A 20,626-nucleotide genomic window follows, 5' to 3' on the forward strand; every position below is an offset into this window, starting at 1 on the left:
TGGCCCAGCCTTGACTTCCAGCAGGAAACAAGCTCAGGAGTTCAATTAGGGCAATTCTCGGTTTGGCCAGGAGATTAGCAAGCGATGTAATATAATCAAACTGAGAGTGATGAAATATGTAAAAAAATAAATAAATCTGCCATTTGAAAGATTACATCTGATTTTATAACATATTACAAGATTACAGACAAAAGAATTAACAGATAAAGGAATTAAAAATATTTGAAATAAAATGGTTATGACAAAAGCGGATGGTGGGAGTCTCTGAGAACTAGAAGACCAGAGGATTCAGACGTAATCCTGTCTGCAAACAGCGCTGCTGGGCTGCCCAGTCTACAGATCCGTTTGCTCTGTGGATGAGCAGGGGAAACACGAAGAGATAGTTCTTTCACACCGGGCTGAGCAGACACAATCAGACCGTTGTTCTGAGAGGAGGGAGAGGGCAGCTCTGTTTCGGCCTACAGACAGAGAATACATGAGCCCTCTTCAGTGATCAGAGTGGAGGATGCTCCAGATGAACACACAGAGTGAAACAACGTTCAGACTGAGTGCTTTTGGAGGAGAGAGAGAGGAAATGTACTAATCCCAGATAGCAGATCACAAGAGAAAAGGTATCTTGGCATTTCAGCTGCGGCTAATGGCTCCGGGGGTTTTAAGGCTCATGTTATTAGCCTGGAAAAGGCTGACAAAGGAACAAGAATTCAGTCCTTAAAGATAGGCTTGATGTTCATTGCTTACAATGAATAGTTACAAAATAATCTGAAAACATAAGATCGCTGTCTTCGGATCGACAGTGTTAACAATAAGAGGTCTATTCCGTGGCAGGAAAAATAATATACAAATTCACCTGACTGATGTTCACCTGAATTCTTTGGGGGTTTCTAAAGATGAGAAAGTTGTCGAACATCTAAATGTAGCATATAACTTTGTATTTGAGTACAATGAATATCACAAAGCATTCACAACAATCTGGCCAGTTCTACCAGACAGACTTGGGAGGCAAAATAACAAGCATGCATTTATTAACAGCCCAGCAAGCAAGTATTGTGATATTAAGTTCTTTGGCGTAGGCCCCATCCGTAGCTCACAATCCGAGGGTACGGAATCTGCATTTCCTGCCTGAAGACGAAGGCAGGGGCGCAGCCGACCCCCTGGGAGGTATGGGAAGGGACCATCCTAGTGGTGGTGGGGAGGATGGAGGTGAATGTAGGCGTCAGCATCTGCGAACTCAGACGTGTAAATACCGACCTTTTATACTACAAGTATTAGAACACAATTGGATAGATGAGAAAGTAATAAGTGACGTAACAATTGAGTCTTCCCGGCAGAACTTACGGTAAAGCTTTCATATCATCAGACAAAATAATTTATTGTTTGTGGAAAAATGGGGAGAAAATCAAAACCACTGTGGTATGCGAAACGCATTGGTCGATGAAGACGGACAAGGACTTGGCTTGTCAGCACACTATCGAACGGCACATAAAAAAAAAAAAAATCCGCTGTGAACTGACCAAACAAGCAATTGTTTTCGGGATAGATATATTTTGCACACTATTTTCTAACCACGCTTTCCTAATTAACAACAGAGTAGAATAAGAGTATGAATGTATTTGAATGCTTTGATGAAACTGTTGATCATTTAAAAAATCATGCATTTGTCTTGATACAAACTTAAATCACTTAAGCTCTTGGCAAAAACTTGGTAATCCTATCCCAGGGGAGAAAAGAAAGAAAAATACATACATTCTTTGGAATTGTCTTCATTGGTCTCAGAGCCGCTACTCTTCTCTTGACTGCAAGTCATAGATTCAGTCTGACACAATAAAGTAATAAACCAGGCCTTGATTGATTTGTAGTTGCAATTACTGTGGCGTTGTCTTGTTAATAGCTTTATTTTCTTGCCTTTCCAACCATGTATACTGCCGCTCTCACAAGAAATGACCTTAAAAGGTTAAAGACTCAAGCCCCCAAGGGTGAATCATAGGTCCAAGGTTACATGGAAATGGGAGACTGATTGCTTCTCAACGACATCTCGAAATCTACTCCTGAAAACAATATTCTATGATGGATCTGCAGTCTATGAACCAAAGGACTAAAGAATGGCTGCAAATCATCGATAGGCTACAGGGGGTCAAAGCTACTTTGTGAAAAGCCTGAACTCTTAGAAAACGGCATTAAAAAGTGAAGACATTAATCATTAACTACCTTTGACTCAGTGGGAGAGTAGAGGACACTGACAGGAAATGGTAAACAGAAGCAGGATTCTTCTCCTTAGTCTTTATATCCTTGATAGTTTTTTTTTTTTTTTTTTTAAGCTATGTATTAATATGACTAAAGCAATTAAAACAAGGAACTAAATAAATATTTGAACAGACTGCACTACCAGCTAATGACATCAACTGTTAACTGCCACCACAATACTGCACCAATAACAAACTTCATTAATGTTCCATTTTTTTTTTTATGCAATTTTATATAAATGGCCAATTATTCAAATCATTAAAACAATTATACAGTTAAATTAGTTTCTATAATGCAGGAAAAATCATAAGAAAAAAAGTCTTGGGGCAAAAAGCTAAACAAAAAGAATACAGAAATGAAATACTTACCCACAAGTAGTCCCCAAACTTTGAAAGGTGTACACTGCCATCTTGTGGACAACTTGAAATGTTTTGACTTTGAATTGAGCAGAGATTCAGATAAAACACTGCTTCTTTTCAATGATTTTATTTATTTTAGTCAAATATATATGAATGCTTCCTTCATGAGGAGGGCTTCTGGGAGAAATGTTTACAGAAAAATCCATTCATCTAAAGAAAACTGCAAACAAATCAACATTTGTAACACGCATAATGATACAGGGTTATCCAAGTATCCAATGATACATTTTTAGTTTGTGCCGTGGGATGACATTTTGACAGTATAACACAACCATCATAATTTATTGTGATAAAACATGATTTTCTTAACCCCCCAATGCATCTCAGAGGATTTACATGATTTGAAGTCTTTAAAAGTTCCTGAAGACATTAGGAAATTTCCAGAAAGTCTGGTCTGAAAGCGTCCATCCAGACTTTTTGTCTTGTGATTCAGAGTTATGTAGGGTTTTTGCATAAAGGCACAAAGCAGTAAGGCCCCCCCAAGGGCATCCTATTCTCTTCTTTTTTTTTTTTTTTTGGCAAGACATTGGTCCAAATTGGCAGTCCTCTTTTTCCATGCCACTTACGTAAAAGGAAAATAAAAAAGACAAAACATCAATAAAACCATTATGTGATTATACTTAAAGTGTACAGGTCTAATTCATAATTATGAAGTAATAAAATAAACATACTGAAACCTACAATCAGATGTGATCTACAGTTTAGAGAATACAGAGGGACAGTCTGAAGTTTCAGCAGTGTATGACAACCTAATGGAGAGCTTGTTTGGGGGAAGTTAAGTCAAATCTACTACAGAGGGTACAGCTCAGATTTCATCTTTCCCTGTCTGAAGCTACTGTGCATGCTGGAGAAGGGCAGGACTGCCAGGAGCCTAAGGATGGTTGAAATGTTGGGAAATAACTGGACGTCAGAAACTTTGAGAGTTCCAAGAACAGTGTCGGGTAGGTGTTGATGAGTGGGAGTAGGATCTTGCCACCTGTCCCTCCACCTCTGCAGCTCATTGTGGAAGGAGTGTAGGTCAGGTAAGTCATCTTGAAACACCTTGACAAACTCAGTGTCCTTGCAGCATCCCTCCACGTTTGACATGACATAAGGCACAACCTGCAAGCAGTGAAGAGCAGACAGAACATCCTGGGAGATCCCTTCCACCTCAGCAATATAGTGCTCGATGGCCCCTTTACTGAGGTCCTCTCTGTAGTGCACATTTAAGGGTGGTTGTAGTGACGGTACCTGCAGCTTAGAAGCTAGTGCAACTGCCTCTTGAAACCAGGTTTGATGGTGCATGTCAATACTGTTCTTCATTTCATTGAGCGAGGGCAGGAGATCAGACAGGCGGTTTACAGCTTGATACACGTCATAGGAATTTCCCTGAAGACTCAGACTTAGGTTTTTGGTGAGGCTCAAGATGTTTTTCATAATTACAACTGTCAATATGAAATCAAAGTTTTGGACAGCAGAAAGGAAGCTCTGGGCATGTGCTGTAGTTGCCTCATTATCTTGGTTTCCTTTCATCTCATTCAAGCAAAGGATGATGGCCTCTAGAATGTCTGTAGTAATTTCCAGAACCTCATGACTCAATGCCAATTGATTGCTGCTGATCTTGGCTTTCAGCTCACTGGCTTTCCTTTCGTCCTTTTGGAACAAATGTACAACAGCATCCTCTAGTCTTACCCGTCGTTGAACATCCTCAGAGAACCACATAAACAGCTGCTCTAAGCACTCAAAACTCTGAGTTATCTCTCTCAGGGAGGACAAACTGGCTAGCAAAGACTTCAGAGTTACAGGGTTCGGGAAACTGAAAGCATGAGGGAGTCTCTGGGAAAGCAAAGCTGAAGCCTGTGTCATCTGAGAGAGTGAGGCACCTGTTCTTGCCAAGGTTTGACTTCTACAGAGTGCCAAGTTCAAACCCCACTTCTCAGACAGGACAATGGTGAGAGTATCAACAAATGAAGCAATACTTGTGGAAAGGGGGATAAATGCTAATATATTTTCACTCTGAATGTCTTGCTTGTCAAGGTAGTGTATTCCTACAGGAATGTACAGTTGGCCATCAATTGCAAACTCTTCTTCAGTAAATATGGAAAAGAATTTTATGTTACATAGTTCTTTGAGCAATTCCTCTCGAGCATCAGCATTGTAGGGGGTAAAAACTATTTTTTCAGGTCCAGTGCTATCCAGGGTAATTACTTGGTCTGCACCATCATGAGCCTTTACTTCAGACTGGTCTGTGCCTTCTGATTCTGCTGCTATGGGATGATCAGTAATATCCTCAGGGGAAACAGGTGTGCAGCGGTCAGTATCACTCTGAGTTATTGCAGAGGGCCGATAAAGGCAAACGTGTACTGCCGCAGTTTCTTGGTCTGAGCCATCTGGAGCCGCTGAATTGAACTGATTTGTGCCACCTTCTGCAGCTACTTTAGGCTGGTCAGGGCCAAACTGATCAATTTCACTTTGATTCCCTGGTACTATCTGGTCAGTTCCAACTTGACTAAGTTCCACAGACTGATCTGGTACACTCTGATTCAATGCAGTTGCAAGAACAGTTCCACCTTGAGCTTCTGCTACAGACTGATTATTTCCACAGGGTACATCTGCCACAAGCTGATCAGTTCTACTTTGTTCCCCTGATGCTACCTGCCAAGTTCCAACATTATCTGCTAACCCAGACCCACTTTGATCTTCTACTATAGGCTGATGAGTTGCATCTTCCACAAATGCATCAGTTACAGTTTGATCTGCTGATGACAGTCCAGTTCTACTTTGATCTGCAGTTACAGACTGATCATTTCCAGACTCAACTACCATGAGCTGATCAGAGCCACATTGTTCCCCCAAAACTAGCTGACTAGTTCCAACTTCATTTGGTAATATAGACTGACCAGTTCCACCTTGATCAGCTATTACAGACTGATCCTTTCCAGAGTCAACTACCATGAACTGCATTGATCTACATTGATCCCCCAAAATTAACTGACTAGTTCCAACTTCATTTGGAAATACAGTTTCTGTCTGACCGGCTTCACTTTTACCATCAACTATAGACTGATCTGACTCAACTTGACCAACTGCTATGAACTGATCAGGTACACTTTGATCTTCTGTTACTGACTGACAGGTTACATCTTGATCTTCAGTTCCAGACTGATCATTTCCAGAGTCATCATCTACCATGAGCTGATCAGATCTACTTTGATCTCCTGATACTAACTGACTAGTTTCACCTTCACTTGGAAACCCGTTTTCTGTCTGAGCAGTGTCATCTTGACCCTCTACTAAAGAATGATCATTTTCAACTTGACCGACTACCATGAACTGTTCAGTTACACTTGGATGTACTATTTCTGATTGACCAGTTACACTTTGATCTGCTGTTAAGGACTGATCATTTCCAGAGTCAAGTACCATGAGCTGATCGGATCCACTTTGATCTCCTGATACTAACTGACTAGTTTCACCTTCATTTGGAAAGCCATTTTCTGTCTGAGCAGCATCATCTTGACCCTCTACTACAGAATAATCGTTTTCATCTTGACCAACTACCATGAACTGTTGAGTTATACTCGGATCTACTATTTCTGACTGACCCGTTACACTTTGATCTGCTGTTAAGGACTGTTCATTTCCAGGGTCAACAACCATAAGCTGATCGGATCCACTTTGATCTCCTGATACTAACTGACTAGTTTCACCTTCACTTGGAAAGACATTTTCTGTCTGAGCAGCGTCATCTTGACCCTCTACTACAGAATGATCGTTTTCAACTTGACCAACTACCATGAACTGTTGAGTTACACTTAGATCTACTATTTCTGACTGACCCGTTACACTTTGATCTGCAGTTAAGGACTGTTCATTTCCAGAGTCAACAACCATAAGCTGATCAGATCCACTTTGATCTCCTGATACTAACTGACTAGTTTCACCTTCACTTGGAAACCTGGTTTCTATCTGAGCAGTATCATCTTGACCCTTTACCATGAACTGATGAGTTACACTTGGATCTACTATTTCTGACTGACCAGTTACACTTTGATCTGCTGTTAAGGACTGTTCATTTCCAGATTCAACTACCATGAGCTGATTAGATTCACTTTGATCCCCTGGTATTAACTCACCTTCATTTGCTAACCCAGTTTCTTTCTGACCAGCCTCATCTTGACTTTCTACTACTGACAAATTCATTTCAAATTGGCCATCTGACATGAACTGACAATTTACAGTCTGATCTTTGGTTACTGACTGATCAGTTTCACCCTGACCTGATGCTGTAGAATGTTCATCTTGAGAGCAATCAACAGCCTCAAATTCATGAGATTCAATTTGATCCCCTGGTACCAACTGACCAGTTTTACCCTCATCCTGACCTTTTACTGTAGACTGACCAGTTTCAACAGAACTAACTGTCAACTGCTCAACTACACGTTGTTCCCCTGTTGCTTTTCGGTCATTTCCAACTTGATCTTCAATTTCCATGACTTCATCAGTTTCACTTTGATCTACTGACACCAACTGATCATTTACACTGTAATCAACTGCAATGAGCTGAACAGATTCAGTCTGATCCTCTATTAACTGACCATCTGCTAACCCTGTTACTGTGTGACAACCTTCATCTTGAGCATTTATAGATGAATCACTTGGTTTCTCTGTTGCTGGCTTGTCTGCTTCAATTGGTTCTGTTGCTACAAACTGATCAACTTCCATGGGTTGCTCAGTTTCACTTTGGTCAACTGATACTAACTGAACAATGCTAACTGGCTGTTCTTCAATAGACTGCTCAGTTACACCTTGATTAGTTACAATTTGATCTCCTGTTACTAGCAGACCAATTCCACACTGATCAATTACTTCAGACCTATCATTTACATCTTGAACAAGTGCGATCAGTTGATCACTTCTATCATGTTCTACTGTTGTGGTTTGCATAGTGGCATCTTGGACAGATTCTGTTGGTTGGTCAGTTGTGCTGGTCGGCAGAGAGCTGCAAGCAGGGATGACTTGAGCTGCAGTTGTAGTTTTGTCTGAACTGATGAGCTTTAAAGATGATGGCTGGTCAGGTGTACTTATGATGTGTATTTCTTCAGCCCTTTCTATTTCACTGGTTTCTACTGGAATTTCCTCAGGAACAACAGTTTTAACATCTAAACAAAATAGGAGACATGATTGTGTGAGAAAAAACAGAGATGATTTATATTCATGTACCTAAAGTTATCACTAATACTTCTCATTTAGTATTACTGACCGATTCCAGCATCCTTTGCCTCTTGTGGATAACCAGAACCATTTGTATCCACAGCCATCTCCTGTGGAGCCATGGCAATCACCTCTGAGAAAGGACAGGAAAGAGTGTGTCAGAATAAAAAACACAACAGCTTATTACAATACTTTGAGGGCCCATTTCAGCTACTCAAAAAACAACTGTTCAACTACCATATCAATAATTCATTTTTCTACTTGCATATTTATTTTTTTAGAGTAATTAGTTTTACTTACCACCTTCCATTCTCAGGTGATTAACTATTGCTTTTACCTACATGTTTAAATACAATCAGAAAATAAAACAGAACAGGGTTTTCAGGAACATTATTTATTTATCAGTTATCTTATAATACTAATAAGAAGGTACAGCAAAATACACTGAATACAATGAATTATAACAGTATAAAGACTAAGAAATTTACCATACCTGAGCAAGAAACTGATGACTTTCCGGATCACCATCCACGCATTTCTCAATCACCTCCTCCAGGCTCTGTAGTGTCTGGCGATGCATAAGAAGCATGACTGCATCAGTCTTGCTGCCTCTGCTGAAGATACCATCTCTAAGTAAGATCCTCAAGGCATTTAGGGTTGTCTTCATTAGATCGCACTCCATGCTAATGCTAGGCAACACAGCCACAAGCTTAAGAAGGGTAGCAATGTTTGGAAGGTTTTTGGCTTCATTATGGAGCAGAGACTCAGAGATGGAGGTGGGAGGACAAACATCTTGATATTTCTCCCTCCATACTGTGGCCCAGGTGTTGATGTCTTCTTCAACTGTTTCTGGCTCAGGGAGATCACTCAGGTATATTGTGTGCAGTTTATCTTTGGATTCTGGGAGAATGGGAAGAGGGTTGCACGTTGGCAGAAGGGACAACACTTTCAGGGCTTTTAGGTGATTCTCTGAGAAGTTAAACTTCATTTCTTCAATCAAACCATTAAGAACTGGTAAGCTAACTGCTTCCATGTAGAACGCTTCGGGTGAATCATAGCTACTAACAGATTCTGCATATGACAGCAATCCTGTAACCTTAGTTGAAAGCTCCACAGCCTCCTCAAACCAGGTAGAATGCACTGCACTCACATTGTCCAACATTTTGCTAAGAGAATCTATTATTGGCATAATCTTCTCAAGCTCACAAATAATGTCAGCAGGGTTTCCGCAGCGAAACACAGTGCTGCAGTTCCTCAAGGGAGCGCAGGCGTTCTTCAAGATCACTAAGGGAATGACAAATTCGACCCGTCTAATAGCTGTACACAGGGTCTGAGAATGCAGTGACATGCTACTACTCCATGACCCACTGGAGTTGGTGCTCACAGAATCTAAGCAGTTCAGAGCTCCCTCTAGCATGTCCACCAGAATATCGAAAAAGTCTTCTCTCTTTTTCCATCTAGACAAGCAGGTCTCTGGGATCTCTGCAAGTGCTTCCCGTGGGGTATTCAGAAGCCCATCCATGGTTTTGGCAAGCTCACTTTCTAATTTGGGTGACTGGTCAAAAAACTGTAGCAGATCCTCAGCTGTCTCTAAAACCTTTGTAATGTAGGCATTCTGTAGGCTTAAAGCCAGCCAGTAGGCAAGTCCACAAGACTCACTGGGAGTGTTCACAGCTAACGGATAAGTCTCTAAAAAGCCCAAAGCCATCTTCCTGAGACTTTGGCTCCCCGTACCAATGCACATGATGGACTGGCCACGACAGCAGCCCATCTGAAGTCCCCACTCATCCTCAAGTGTGGTTGAAAGAGCTTTAGCTTGCAGATCCAGATCAGAGCTTTCATCAAAGGGCAGAAAACCTATGAGCTCCACTTTAGGAATGCAGTCATTTACATATCTAACAAAGAGTGGTAGGAACTTTGCCGCGCCCACTGAGATTGCTCTATCAGTGATGATGGAAAAGAAAGGAGAGTCCTGAACTTCAGTGAGGATTGTTTCTCGTATGGCCTTCACAATACTTTGTAGCATTTCCCCTTCTGAAAATGATGCCCCTTCCTTCTGTACCCAATGACATGAGGCAAGTTTCTGTACAACAGCATCTTGCTCTGGTTTGTTAAGGTCGATCCACGAGCAGTTTCTCCTTGCAAGTATGGCTGCCTGTTTGAAGACTTCTTCACAGTTCCTTATGTTATCTGTTGGTTCATCAGAACATCCATTCTCATCCACAACCTGCTCCACATCTTTAACCTTTACATGCTGGTCCTCAGCAACTACTTCTATGTTTTCAGACTGCTGCTGAGTCTCTATGCTCTCTGCTCCCTTTTTGTGGATATCTGCTTCTAGAAGGCAGGGTAAACATTATTTTAGATAATGTACAAGTTTAAATGAAACAAATATTACATTAATGACACATCAAGGATTTAAATGAAAAGCCAGTCCCAAAAATTACAAACCACTACCTGTTATCTCAGAATTCACCACTAGTATTCTGGAGTCTTTGTCCTGTGAAAAGAAGTACTTGTGAATAAAGCTGAAAAAAGCAATAAACTAATAACTAGAGATCGACCGATATATCAGTTTATCGATATTTAAGCATTTTCCCATAATTGGGTATCGGTTTTGTAATATCAGATTCACCGATAAATTCACTGCCATCTTATGGCCGGTTTGAGAATGCCGCGCAAGACCGCCATTACAGCACAGCGTCTGAGGGAAGCCGAGCCAACAACGGTGTACAAAGGTAAAATAACTTGCATCCCTTAATTAATAAACTTGACTCACATAATCCATCAAGTAATGTCCCAATAAAGACGAAACTTTACATGAATTAAAACAGCCATGAATGAGTGCATGTCAGTGGCGGATACAGAACATCATTAATAGGTGGGCCTCGGTTTTTTAAGCTTATACAAGCCCAGTGGCGTAACTTTGCTAAATCAGATATATGTACAATAACATGTCGAGCAATCGATTTAAATAGTAGGCTACATGGGGTTTAATTTGTTGTTTAATGAGATGTAGCCTAATATATGTTGTCAGTGCCGAGAATTTTCGTTTGAATAAATACATAGATTAGATCCTATTTGAACAACGTATACCTTAATGGTCCAGTGGTAGAACTTTTGCCAATCGTGTCAAAGGTTCTGGGTTCTAATCCGCACTCGTATAGTTTTTTTTTTCTCGTATAGTTTTTTTTCTTCTCATCAAAACCGATTATGTTCATCAGTGGTTGTATATCAAGCAGGGACACGTTTGTGTGCATTATGTTTTGTGATTTCACCAGAACGAATAGAGAGTATCCGCAACGGATTGAAGCACCGAATGAAGACAGTGCGGTGTGTGCGCGAGCCAAATGAGAAAACACTGTATCCGCGCCACTGATCGCAGCGGCAACGAGCACTTTGATCACTTGATTTAAAAAACACATTTCAGCGCTAGATCGTTTCTTATTTAAAAAAAACGAACTAAATGAATGCTCTGCCAGTTAACTGGAGATGTTTTATTTATTTGTAGAATTGGTACATTCGTGCCGCGAGATGTTTTAAAAAGTGGTGGGGACAATATCGACCCTGGCAAAAAGTGGTGGGGACATGTCCCACCCGCAAATTACACCTATGTAGCAGATCGGTACTTCGGTAGTGAATTTAAATAGGCCTATGCCTTGTACTCATGTCAGTCAGCCCTCCCGCCTGCTTTAAACCTGAAGGTCATCTGTCTGTCACGCGACTCGCATTTAGACTATCACAACGTTAAGTCAGTGCGCGCACGGAGAGCAGTGTTGCGTGATAGCATCACTGGACTGACACGTGATTTGCCGACATAATATTTTTCTTTTGTAGCTATTTTTTGTAGCTACTGTACATAAATGTCCTCAGGAAACTATTAAAATGAAATTATTTATTAATTCATTATTATTATTATTATTAAAATTAAAAATTTTAATTGTTTTTATTAATCTGATTTGGTGGGCCACCAGTCAATCATAAATCCGCGCCTGGTGCATATTGGAAATAAAAGCGCTGAATTTTATTCTCCGTTCTTCATTAGTCTCGTGAAGTCACGTTCATAGTGCCATTCACTCACTGGGTCCATTCATTTAAAACGCCTTGAATTATATTAACATCTAAAATATAACATTTATTTAGCTAATAAACCTCTAAATAATTGCAGCTCTGTGGAAATAAAATATCTCCACGAGAGACGTTCTGTGTAAAAGCACAGATAAAAACAACTCTCTGTCAGCAGGGAGACTATTTCATAATCTAGACCGACAAAAACATTATTAATAATTCTGATAACATGCCAGATGAGATGGACTCAGTAACTGCGAAAATGTATTAGCTGTTTTGTTTATTTTTCTGACTATGTTTGCGTATTCCATACTCTTCACTCTTTAGCCTATCAAACAACAGATAAACCTTTTAAAAATGTAGTTTAAAACGAATGCTTATATTTATGGTGAGAGACTCCCTATGGTTGATAGACTCCCTTGTCACTTATTTATGTTCTCCATTTGAAAACATTAGACTAAGCAAATTTATTTTTCCTGTTGTTAATATGCTGTTGTTATAAATAAAAATAAAAATATTCTGAATTTTTACATGCTATATTCATTACCCGTTTGTTTACCTTATCAAATATTTTATTTAAAAAAACAGAAATAAACAATAAATAAATATCAGTTCTATATATCTGTTATCAGGCACAAAAACATGCAAATAATTGGTATCGGTTATAAATAAAAATCAATATCGGTCGATCTCTACAAATAACATGATATGAGGCAATGTTTTACTCAAAATAGTTCAAAACGATTTTTAACTAGATCACCAAACTACACTCTTCTCTAAACCCACTTAAAATACGAGGTGATATACTACATAATCATTAATGCAACTTTACAAACCTGCAGAGTGTCCCTGTTCTCTACTTCATCCATGTGGATGTCATCTGCAATGTTGGCAAAGTGGGAATTAAAGTTGGCATGAACTGAAAATTCACCCTATTTTCTTAATGCATGTTATTGATCTTTATGTGGACAACTTATCTACCAGTAAAACAAGTATACATCATAAACATGCATACATGTATGCATATACATACACCCACACACAAATACTTTTCCCTTACCCAAAAGAGAGGGAAAAACATTTAGATCATAATCATTAAGAATAATCATAGATTACATACCTTCTGTTTTTATTTCAGCAGTCCTTCCTAGGGTTTTGGATTCTTTGTCCTGTGGAGCACAATGGACATTAGACATCTGGAAAGCAAATAAAACATTTTACAGAACTAATTTTTTACAAAACTGATCCTTACCAGGCAAATGCCCTCCAGCGTCTTAGGAGTAAGCTTTAAGCACTGAGCAACCATTCTGTCTAGGTCTCTGTTAAAGTCAGTGCCGATCTGAAGCATGGCTAAACAGGGCAATCTATCCATGGGTGAGGTGTTGTTCAAGTAGTTTTGATACATTTTATGCCGCTTCACCTCACCACAATATTCCAAAGCTGTGCTCGGCAACACACACATAATCTTCAGCAACGTATTGATGTTCGCAAAGTACTGCATAAGGGGTAGACGCAGAGTCTGAAAAATGGTCTCTGGTATGGTTACACTAACCACTTTCGTTTTCCACTTCACTTTCCAGCAGCTCAGCTCCGTGAAGAAATTGTCAGGATCTGGAAGGTCACCAATGTACAATGGAGGTTTTGACTTAAGAGTCTCAAAAACATAGCTCATTGTCACAGAGGATGGGACCAAGGACAATAAGTTGAGAGCCTCCTTGTGGTCATCAGAGAAATAATCTTTCACCATGTTTATCAGGTGGTCAACTAAAGGGACACTCATTGCATCTTTGTAGTATGAACCTGGTTTCAAGAGGCTGTCCCTTGGAACAATCACACTATCAGGCACTTTAACCTGCACACCCAGACTCTGAGCAAAACAACAAGCTTCATCAAACCAGTTCTGATGGAAAACCTTGATGTTGGTCTTCACTCGGTTAAGTGTGGCCACAATACCGCTGATCTGGCTGAGCTGCGAGGCAGCACTAAAATGGTCTTTCTGTAGCGCTGCACTCAGTTCTCTGGTGAAGGATGAGGCATTCTTTAATGCAACAATTGCCACAATGAAGTCAAAGTCCCGAATTAACTGAAGTAGTCTTTTGGCTCTGTTGGATACTGCCAAACTCCATCTTTGTGGTTGACAGTTGTCAATATTTTCTAGCCAATCTGCCAGAGGCTCCAGAATCTGAGCGAAGACTTCGTAAGAGTCATGCTTTTCAAGCCAAGAAGAGCAGAATTTTCCTTGAAGCTCATGGATTTTCTCATAGCTCTCTCTTAGGCCTATGGCTAAGACTTGATCTAACTGTTTCTCAAGGGCAGGCATGCTGTGGAAAAAAGACACTATCTCCTCTAATGTGTCTATGGCTCTGATGACTGCAGCTACTGGAACTGACCTTGACCACCAGGTATTGAAAGAGTAACATGAGCAGTGTGTGCATATAGCAAGAGGATACTTCTCCTGTATTTTACATGCAAAAGCCTTGAGCTTGTAGGACACTTCACCAGAGCCAAGGTAAGCTTGACCTCTGCAGTAGCTTAAATCCAGACTCCACTCATTGGTGACAACATCATAAAGTCGTTCGCAAATGGCCTCGGTGTCAAGAGTAACCTCGACAAATCCCATAAGCTCAAGGCGCATGACATCGAAACTGTCAACAAATCTGAGGAAGATGGGTAAGTAGTCAGTCTCTCCAAATCTGACAACTCTGTCGATAAACAGGGAGAAGAACGAATTTCTGACCTCTGAAAGAATCCTATCCCTAACAACATCCTCACACACTTTAAGGACTTCATTCATCTCAGATTTGGTCACATATTCTACTTCTTGATCTTGGTCACCCTGAGTGTGTCTGCTTTGCCTGCTATATGCTGCAGTGACAGCAGCCTGTAATGCAGATTTTAATGCCTCTTTATCAGTTTCTGAACACTCGGGTGGTTTTGGTCTCTCAACGTCCATATTTAAAGTCATCTCTCTTTGTTCTTCCGTATCTTCTTTAGAAGCATCATTTGTACTGGTTTCTGGAACTGTATGGGGTAAAAAAAAAAAAAAGATTAATAAAAATCAACACCTGCATCCAATATAAAATTCAATCAAATTCAATTTAATCTTGTTTGAGCTATGAAAACAAGACGACGTTAACATTTAAAAAAATAAGTCAGAAGTAAAACGTTTTACCTGATGGTTGCACTTCCATTACATCATCCTAAAAACAAACACACAAAAAAATTGTGAACAGCAGGTTCAAAATATATTTGAGTTTGTTTTTGCCATTATCTCCTGTAATTAAATGTAATATAACAAGTAAAAAATATATATTTTTTTAAATAGTCAATAAAAATATCTTTACCTCCTGTAATAGCTGCAGGATTTCTGGATATTTCTTTACATACGCCTCCACCATTTCCTCAATGCTAAAGTGGACATCTTGATTGACATAAACAAAGGCCATATTGCTCAGTCTTTTTTCCACCGGTACTTCTTTCATGTAGGTGTGATACCGGTCCAGCACCATGTCGTACTGCCCATACACATCTGAATCTGCGTGGACACAAGGGATGGTGCCCAGCACTCTCAACAGGCTCTGTACATTTGGGTAAAAGCCTATATCTGGGATCTTGAGGGTCGCAAACACGCTAGTGGGAAGAATCCTTCGCTTGCTAGCATGCCTCCATTTCACTTCCCAACAGCCCAGCTCATCATAAAAGGAGTCAGGACGAGCCAAGTTATTCAGGTTAGCATCAGCAACTTTGTCTTTGCGGATGCTAAAATTGTGGTCAGCCATATATGAGGGCACCAATGACAACCATCTGAGGATTCTTGCCATTTCAGTGCCAAGGACTCTTTTGACTTCATCAACAAGGTATTGCAAAACCTTCTTGCTCAGTGCTTCCCTGTAGTAATCCTCCAATGATGCTTGAGGTTTCTCTGTGCCATCACCGTTTGTCACCATCTCCACTGGCAAATTGACAGACACCCCCAACTTCTTGGCTCTGCCCAATGCATCGGAGAACCACTTCCGGTGAAAAATGTCAATCTCCTGCATGTGTTTGGTGAGAAGCTTTAAGGCGTTTGAGATGGTGTACTGTAAAGTGCTGCTGATGCTGATTATTCCCCTGAGGCTGGGGTTCAGGATGCTTACACAACACAGAGTGTTCTTTAAGACCACAAGAGTAATGATGAAATTAAAGTTCTTCAGTTTCTCTTTCAGCTTTAGAAGCACTTCGACAGTATCTGCATCCACATCTGAAAGGGCACTGGTGCACATCTCTCCAATGCTGCTCAAAAGCGGCTCCAAGATATCAAGCATTGTCTGGAAAGCATCTGTGCCATATTCCCAATGGTTCTGGCAAGAATCCTTGACTCGGTCCACCTCACCTTTGATGTGGCTGTATGAAGCGGTGATCTTGGAATCAAGTTTCTTCGCCAGAGTTTCTGATTGCCTAATAACGGCAGCGACCTGCTCTACAGTATCAACAACGTCTTGAATTGGAAGGATAGGCATGGAGCGAATCAACCACATGTTGAAGGCGTAGGGCTCACTTGGGGACAAAACTACCTGTGGAAAATCCCTCAGCATCCTGCAGGCGAGATCCTTCAGCTTCTGACACATGCTACCTGATGACAGATAGGTGAAGCCACGGCAGTGCTCCATTCGAAGGCCCCACTTGTTGCGGATCTCGGATATAAGCATTAGGAACAGACTGTCAGAGTCAACATCACAGGGAAGGAATCCCATGAGGTGTTTCTGTGGGAAACCTTCACCTGTGACAGAGCGGATAAACAAAGGAATCTGGTCCTTGCCCTCAATGTTTATTTTGTCTTGGAGAAGTATGGAAAAGAAGCGTGCAAGGCGCAGGCTATTGCGGATCTCCTCACGCATCACATCTTCACCCAAGTTAAGCACTTCTTTTTGGTCGATCTTCTCTGTACATGTGGTATTGACTGAAAGCGGCCCAGCTGGGTCATTCCCCAAAGGCTTAACAGAGTTAAGAGATGTATTGTTGGCGATGCTGAATCCAGTGAAGGCTAACGTCTCTTTGAAATAGTCTTTCAAAGTTTCCTTCGCTTTGGAAATAGCAGGATCCTCCTCTGATTCATCATGTGCAGGAGGATTTTGAGCTTCAATGTTCTCTGCTGAGTCACTCTCAACTTTAACTTCCACCTCTGTCACAGAGGGGTTTGAGTTATCAGTGGCAGCTTCAAAACAAAAAAAGGAGAGAGAGAAAAACAAAAGAGCAGAGAATCCCCGGTAATTAGTTTGTGTAATTACAAAAAGAAGAGAGAATTAAAAGATGCTGACATGGAAATGCATCATCTACCTTTAGTTTTCTTTGTGACAATTGGCCCATCTCCTGTCTGAAAAAAATTAAACAAAATTTGTTATCATCATGTGCTAAATGTTTGAAGTCAACACTACAATGTGTAGATAACACATTGTAGACATGACAAATAAAAACAATTAATAGTAACAATAAAAAGCTAATAAATTTCTTTACTGATAGCTACAAATGATAAAATGCTTGTTGGCTAAGGGACCATTGAGAACTATTACAAGCATGACATTTAATTTACATGAAACGGTGGAATCACATTTACATTCAAATGGTAATTAATCTACACAGAATTCAATCCCAAAGTGTTTGTGTACCTTGTCATTGCATATTTAACTTTATGAGCATCAACAAAAAAGGGTGAGTAGTTTGCTCCATTATATTATGTTGCTTCATAAAAGCCTGTATTGTGTAAGATTATGCTGAAAATTAGTCTTATGCAGAGTTCAGTACGCAATGCATGCAAAAACATTTAGCTCAGAAACTCCACTTGATGCTACTATGTGCTGGGTTCACTGTACCACTCTTTACAAAGAAACTCTTTCAAACCTGTCCGATGCAGAACAGTTCACATCATCTTTAGGCTTACCAGATTTTGGTAGATCTTTCTTTTCAGGAGTTGCTAGAGACCAAGCATTACTGATTTACTTATAACTAATAAGATTCTGTTAAAAATAAAATTGTAAATCTGAAGTGTAAATCAGAGACTCACTTTCTCCCTTGTCCTTTTTCTGTTGCTAGTTTGTGCATTGTCCTGGTTAGATGCAAAATCAAATATAGTAGGAATGGCATCATCCTTCAAAACAGACTTAAGATCGGCCTGAAAAAAAAAGAAAGGAGTTTTATACATTTCACCACACAGGGGTATACTCTGACATGGGGTTGGGGCAGAGACAGGGATTATTATTTGGGAATGATTTATATTTCAAATAAAATGTGAATAAAAATCTGCAATTTATAAAAAAAGAAAAAGAAAAAAAAAGACATACCAATTATCAGTTTAATAACATCCCATTCTCAAGAGTCTTATTTTGCAGGCACCAATCAACAAATGTAATATTGTGAATGAACTGAACCTTTTATCCATTTTAAGAAACAGTCAAATTCTTAGAAGAGCAAACTAAATTTTACAAATGTTTTTTTAAATAAGACCAATCTTAATGTATTTCATTTAAATACAATGTTTACTGAAATCTAGTTTAGCCACTAAAACTTACACTAAAGCATGTAGCAGAGTTACTATCATGTTGGGTGATAACACTAATAACTCTTCAGCAAAATAAATGTAGTATCAAACATGGGCAATTCACCAACATTCATGCTATATTTAGACCTGATTAAATCTGCTTTCACACAAAACTCACTTTAATAACCATGTATGAAATTTAATTTTACATTTACAAACATATGACCACATGTCAAAAATTGTTGTTGGGGGGGGGGGGGGCACAGACACATGTCAGCCCACTGGTGAACACTACACTTGTCAATACTAGGAAACAAATTTTACTGGTTTTGTTCACTACATTAAGCAGATAATGCCAGATACGAAAAATAACAGAAAATGCTCACTTACTTGCTGACATATCATTGATGTCTCAAAATGTTTTGAACACAATTTGAAGTTCCTGTGTAAATCTTCAGCTGTTTTGGTCTCCAGATCTGGTCTGTGGCAGTTACCCACCCATTGTTTACATCTAGAGATATGAGGTAAGGTTACTGCAGTAGTGTAAAAAATTATGTTTTAACATTAAAAACCTCAACTAAAACAAAGCATTTTTGTTTAATGGATGTCACAAAATACCAAATACCACAAAATGAAACCAGCAAAGCACATATAGAGCCATAAACAGAATAACGTATTCTGAGGGAATTAAATTCCTGCCATTTTGGGAAGGGCCTGATGATGGCGAACGTGCACAGGACTCGTTTGCTTACAGTAACCCCATAAAAGTTGAAGCAATCACTTTGAAGAAACACGAAATGTGACTTATTAACTGCCAGCTACAAAATAAACCTTCGCAAAAAAAAATCACTGCATAAAGATTAATGATAGCAACATGATAAGCCTAAACTGAAAATACGGGTTTAATGCATTCAATGAATCATTGCAAAGGGGGACAGAAGCTAACCAGCTAACAAATAAAGCTAATTTGCTCAATCTGTACTTATATAAAAATATAAATAGAAAAAAAATAACATTGATTAAATTGCGACTGCATTTACGCACAAAAGGCTGCACTCACCGATCAGGATCCAGCGGGAAACTAAAGAAGAAAACGTTGGACTGGTCCGCACTCTGCTTGCAGTTTGCTGCGGCACAGCATTCGGGCATTTTGGACTTAATCATAATGAATATTGCATTGCATGGATCCTCCAGCGCAAAATGAGATGCTTTGACAGCAAAAAGAGCGCCCTCGCGTCTACATAGATTTAACGCTATCGAGCGATTTTTCCAATCGTCGCGTGCATTCTACTGGAACTTGCTCATGGCCGAAATGTTGCTACTTTCACATAGGAATCAACAACCAGGAAGAACACCTATGTAGAGCGGAAATGGACTAAACTGAGGACGGATCCCCCCAAAATAAATCTATCGTCGTCATTCGTTCCCCTTCTCGCGTGCATTTACAGAATATGTCAAAAAAAAGCAGCACAAACGATTAAAAAAAATATGTAATTACAAGTGATAACTCAAATACATATTGTTTCCAGTCTCCACGAGGCGCCAAAGGTTTTTTTTTGTTGTAACCCACGTGAACATTCGAGGTCACACCCATTTAATAACACTTAATATTGAGTCATAATTATTGTATAGGTGTAAGTATGCATGCAACAATTATTTTAACCAATTTAATCCCAACGGTAACAGTTGACTTTGAAGGATATAATAAAAGTTGATGTACTCTACACAGAGTTGTCAACAATAATTGGGTTCAGACTGTCTCGATTTCATGTTAACATTTCATATTATGCCTACAGATTTTTAATTTCAGTTTGCTCCTCTAAAAGATGTCATACAACAACCACCATTTGGTACATGTATTAATATTTATTCTAATTTTAAATTATATTAACATTTAAATAGATGTATAATAAATTCCGTTTGGCAGTTATTGTTTCCCACTTTGGAGTGTTTTTAATAAATGATTTAATGTTTTTGAAACCTTTTTAGAAAAGGCATGTGGTTTGTTCAGTAAAAGGATTTGAGCTAGTTTTTCTAGTACCGGTATTATTATTGAAGCTATAATCAAAGGCCTCAGGATTAATAAATAATGTACCAGTAAAATAACCAAGCTTTGTGATATGGCAATATAAATCTTTAGTAAATGCAATATGTATACAAAATAAATGTTTATGTGCATGACATAATTGAA

The 20,626-nt window shown here is 39.5% G+C and overlaps 1 protein-coding gene across 2 annotated transcripts; it reads right to left on the reverse strand.

Annotated features, from left to right (window-relative positions):
• Positions 1-2,711: 2,711 nt before the first annotated feature.
• On the reverse strand, positions 2,712-20,008 carry LOC311285412 (uncharacterized protein). 2 transcript variants are annotated; one of them, XM_084401051.1, is made up of 14 exons: positions 19,496-20,008; positions 18,826-18,946; positions 17,962-18,069; positions 17,238-17,274; positions 15,266-17,115; positions 15,094-15,121; positions 13,174-14,942; positions 13,042-13,090; positions 12,758-12,801; positions 10,311-10,353; positions 8,347-10,187; positions 8,154-8,190; positions 7,903-7,986; positions 2,712-7,801 (listed from the first exon to the last, which is right to left on the reverse strand). In XM_084401051.1, exons 1-14 carry the CDS (start codon positions 19,597-19,599, stop codon positions 3,450-3,452), a joined length of 10,467 nt encoding a protein of 3,488 aa, XP_084257177.1. In that variant the 5' UTR covers positions 19,600-20,008; the 3' UTR covers positions 2,712-3,449. The 2 variants fall into 2 exon arrangements, with proteins under 2 accessions (XP_084257177.1, XP_084257176.1); XM_084401050.1 differs by having other exon boundaries at positions 8,347-10,190.
• Positions 20,009-20,626: the final 618 nt, after the last annotated feature.

Source organism: Rutilus rutilus (assembly GCF_951802725.1).
Source record: "Rutilus rutilus genome assembly, chromosome: 25".
NCBI lineage: Eukaryota > Metazoa > Chordata > Actinopteri > Cypriniformes > Leuciscidae > Rutilus > Rutilus rutilus.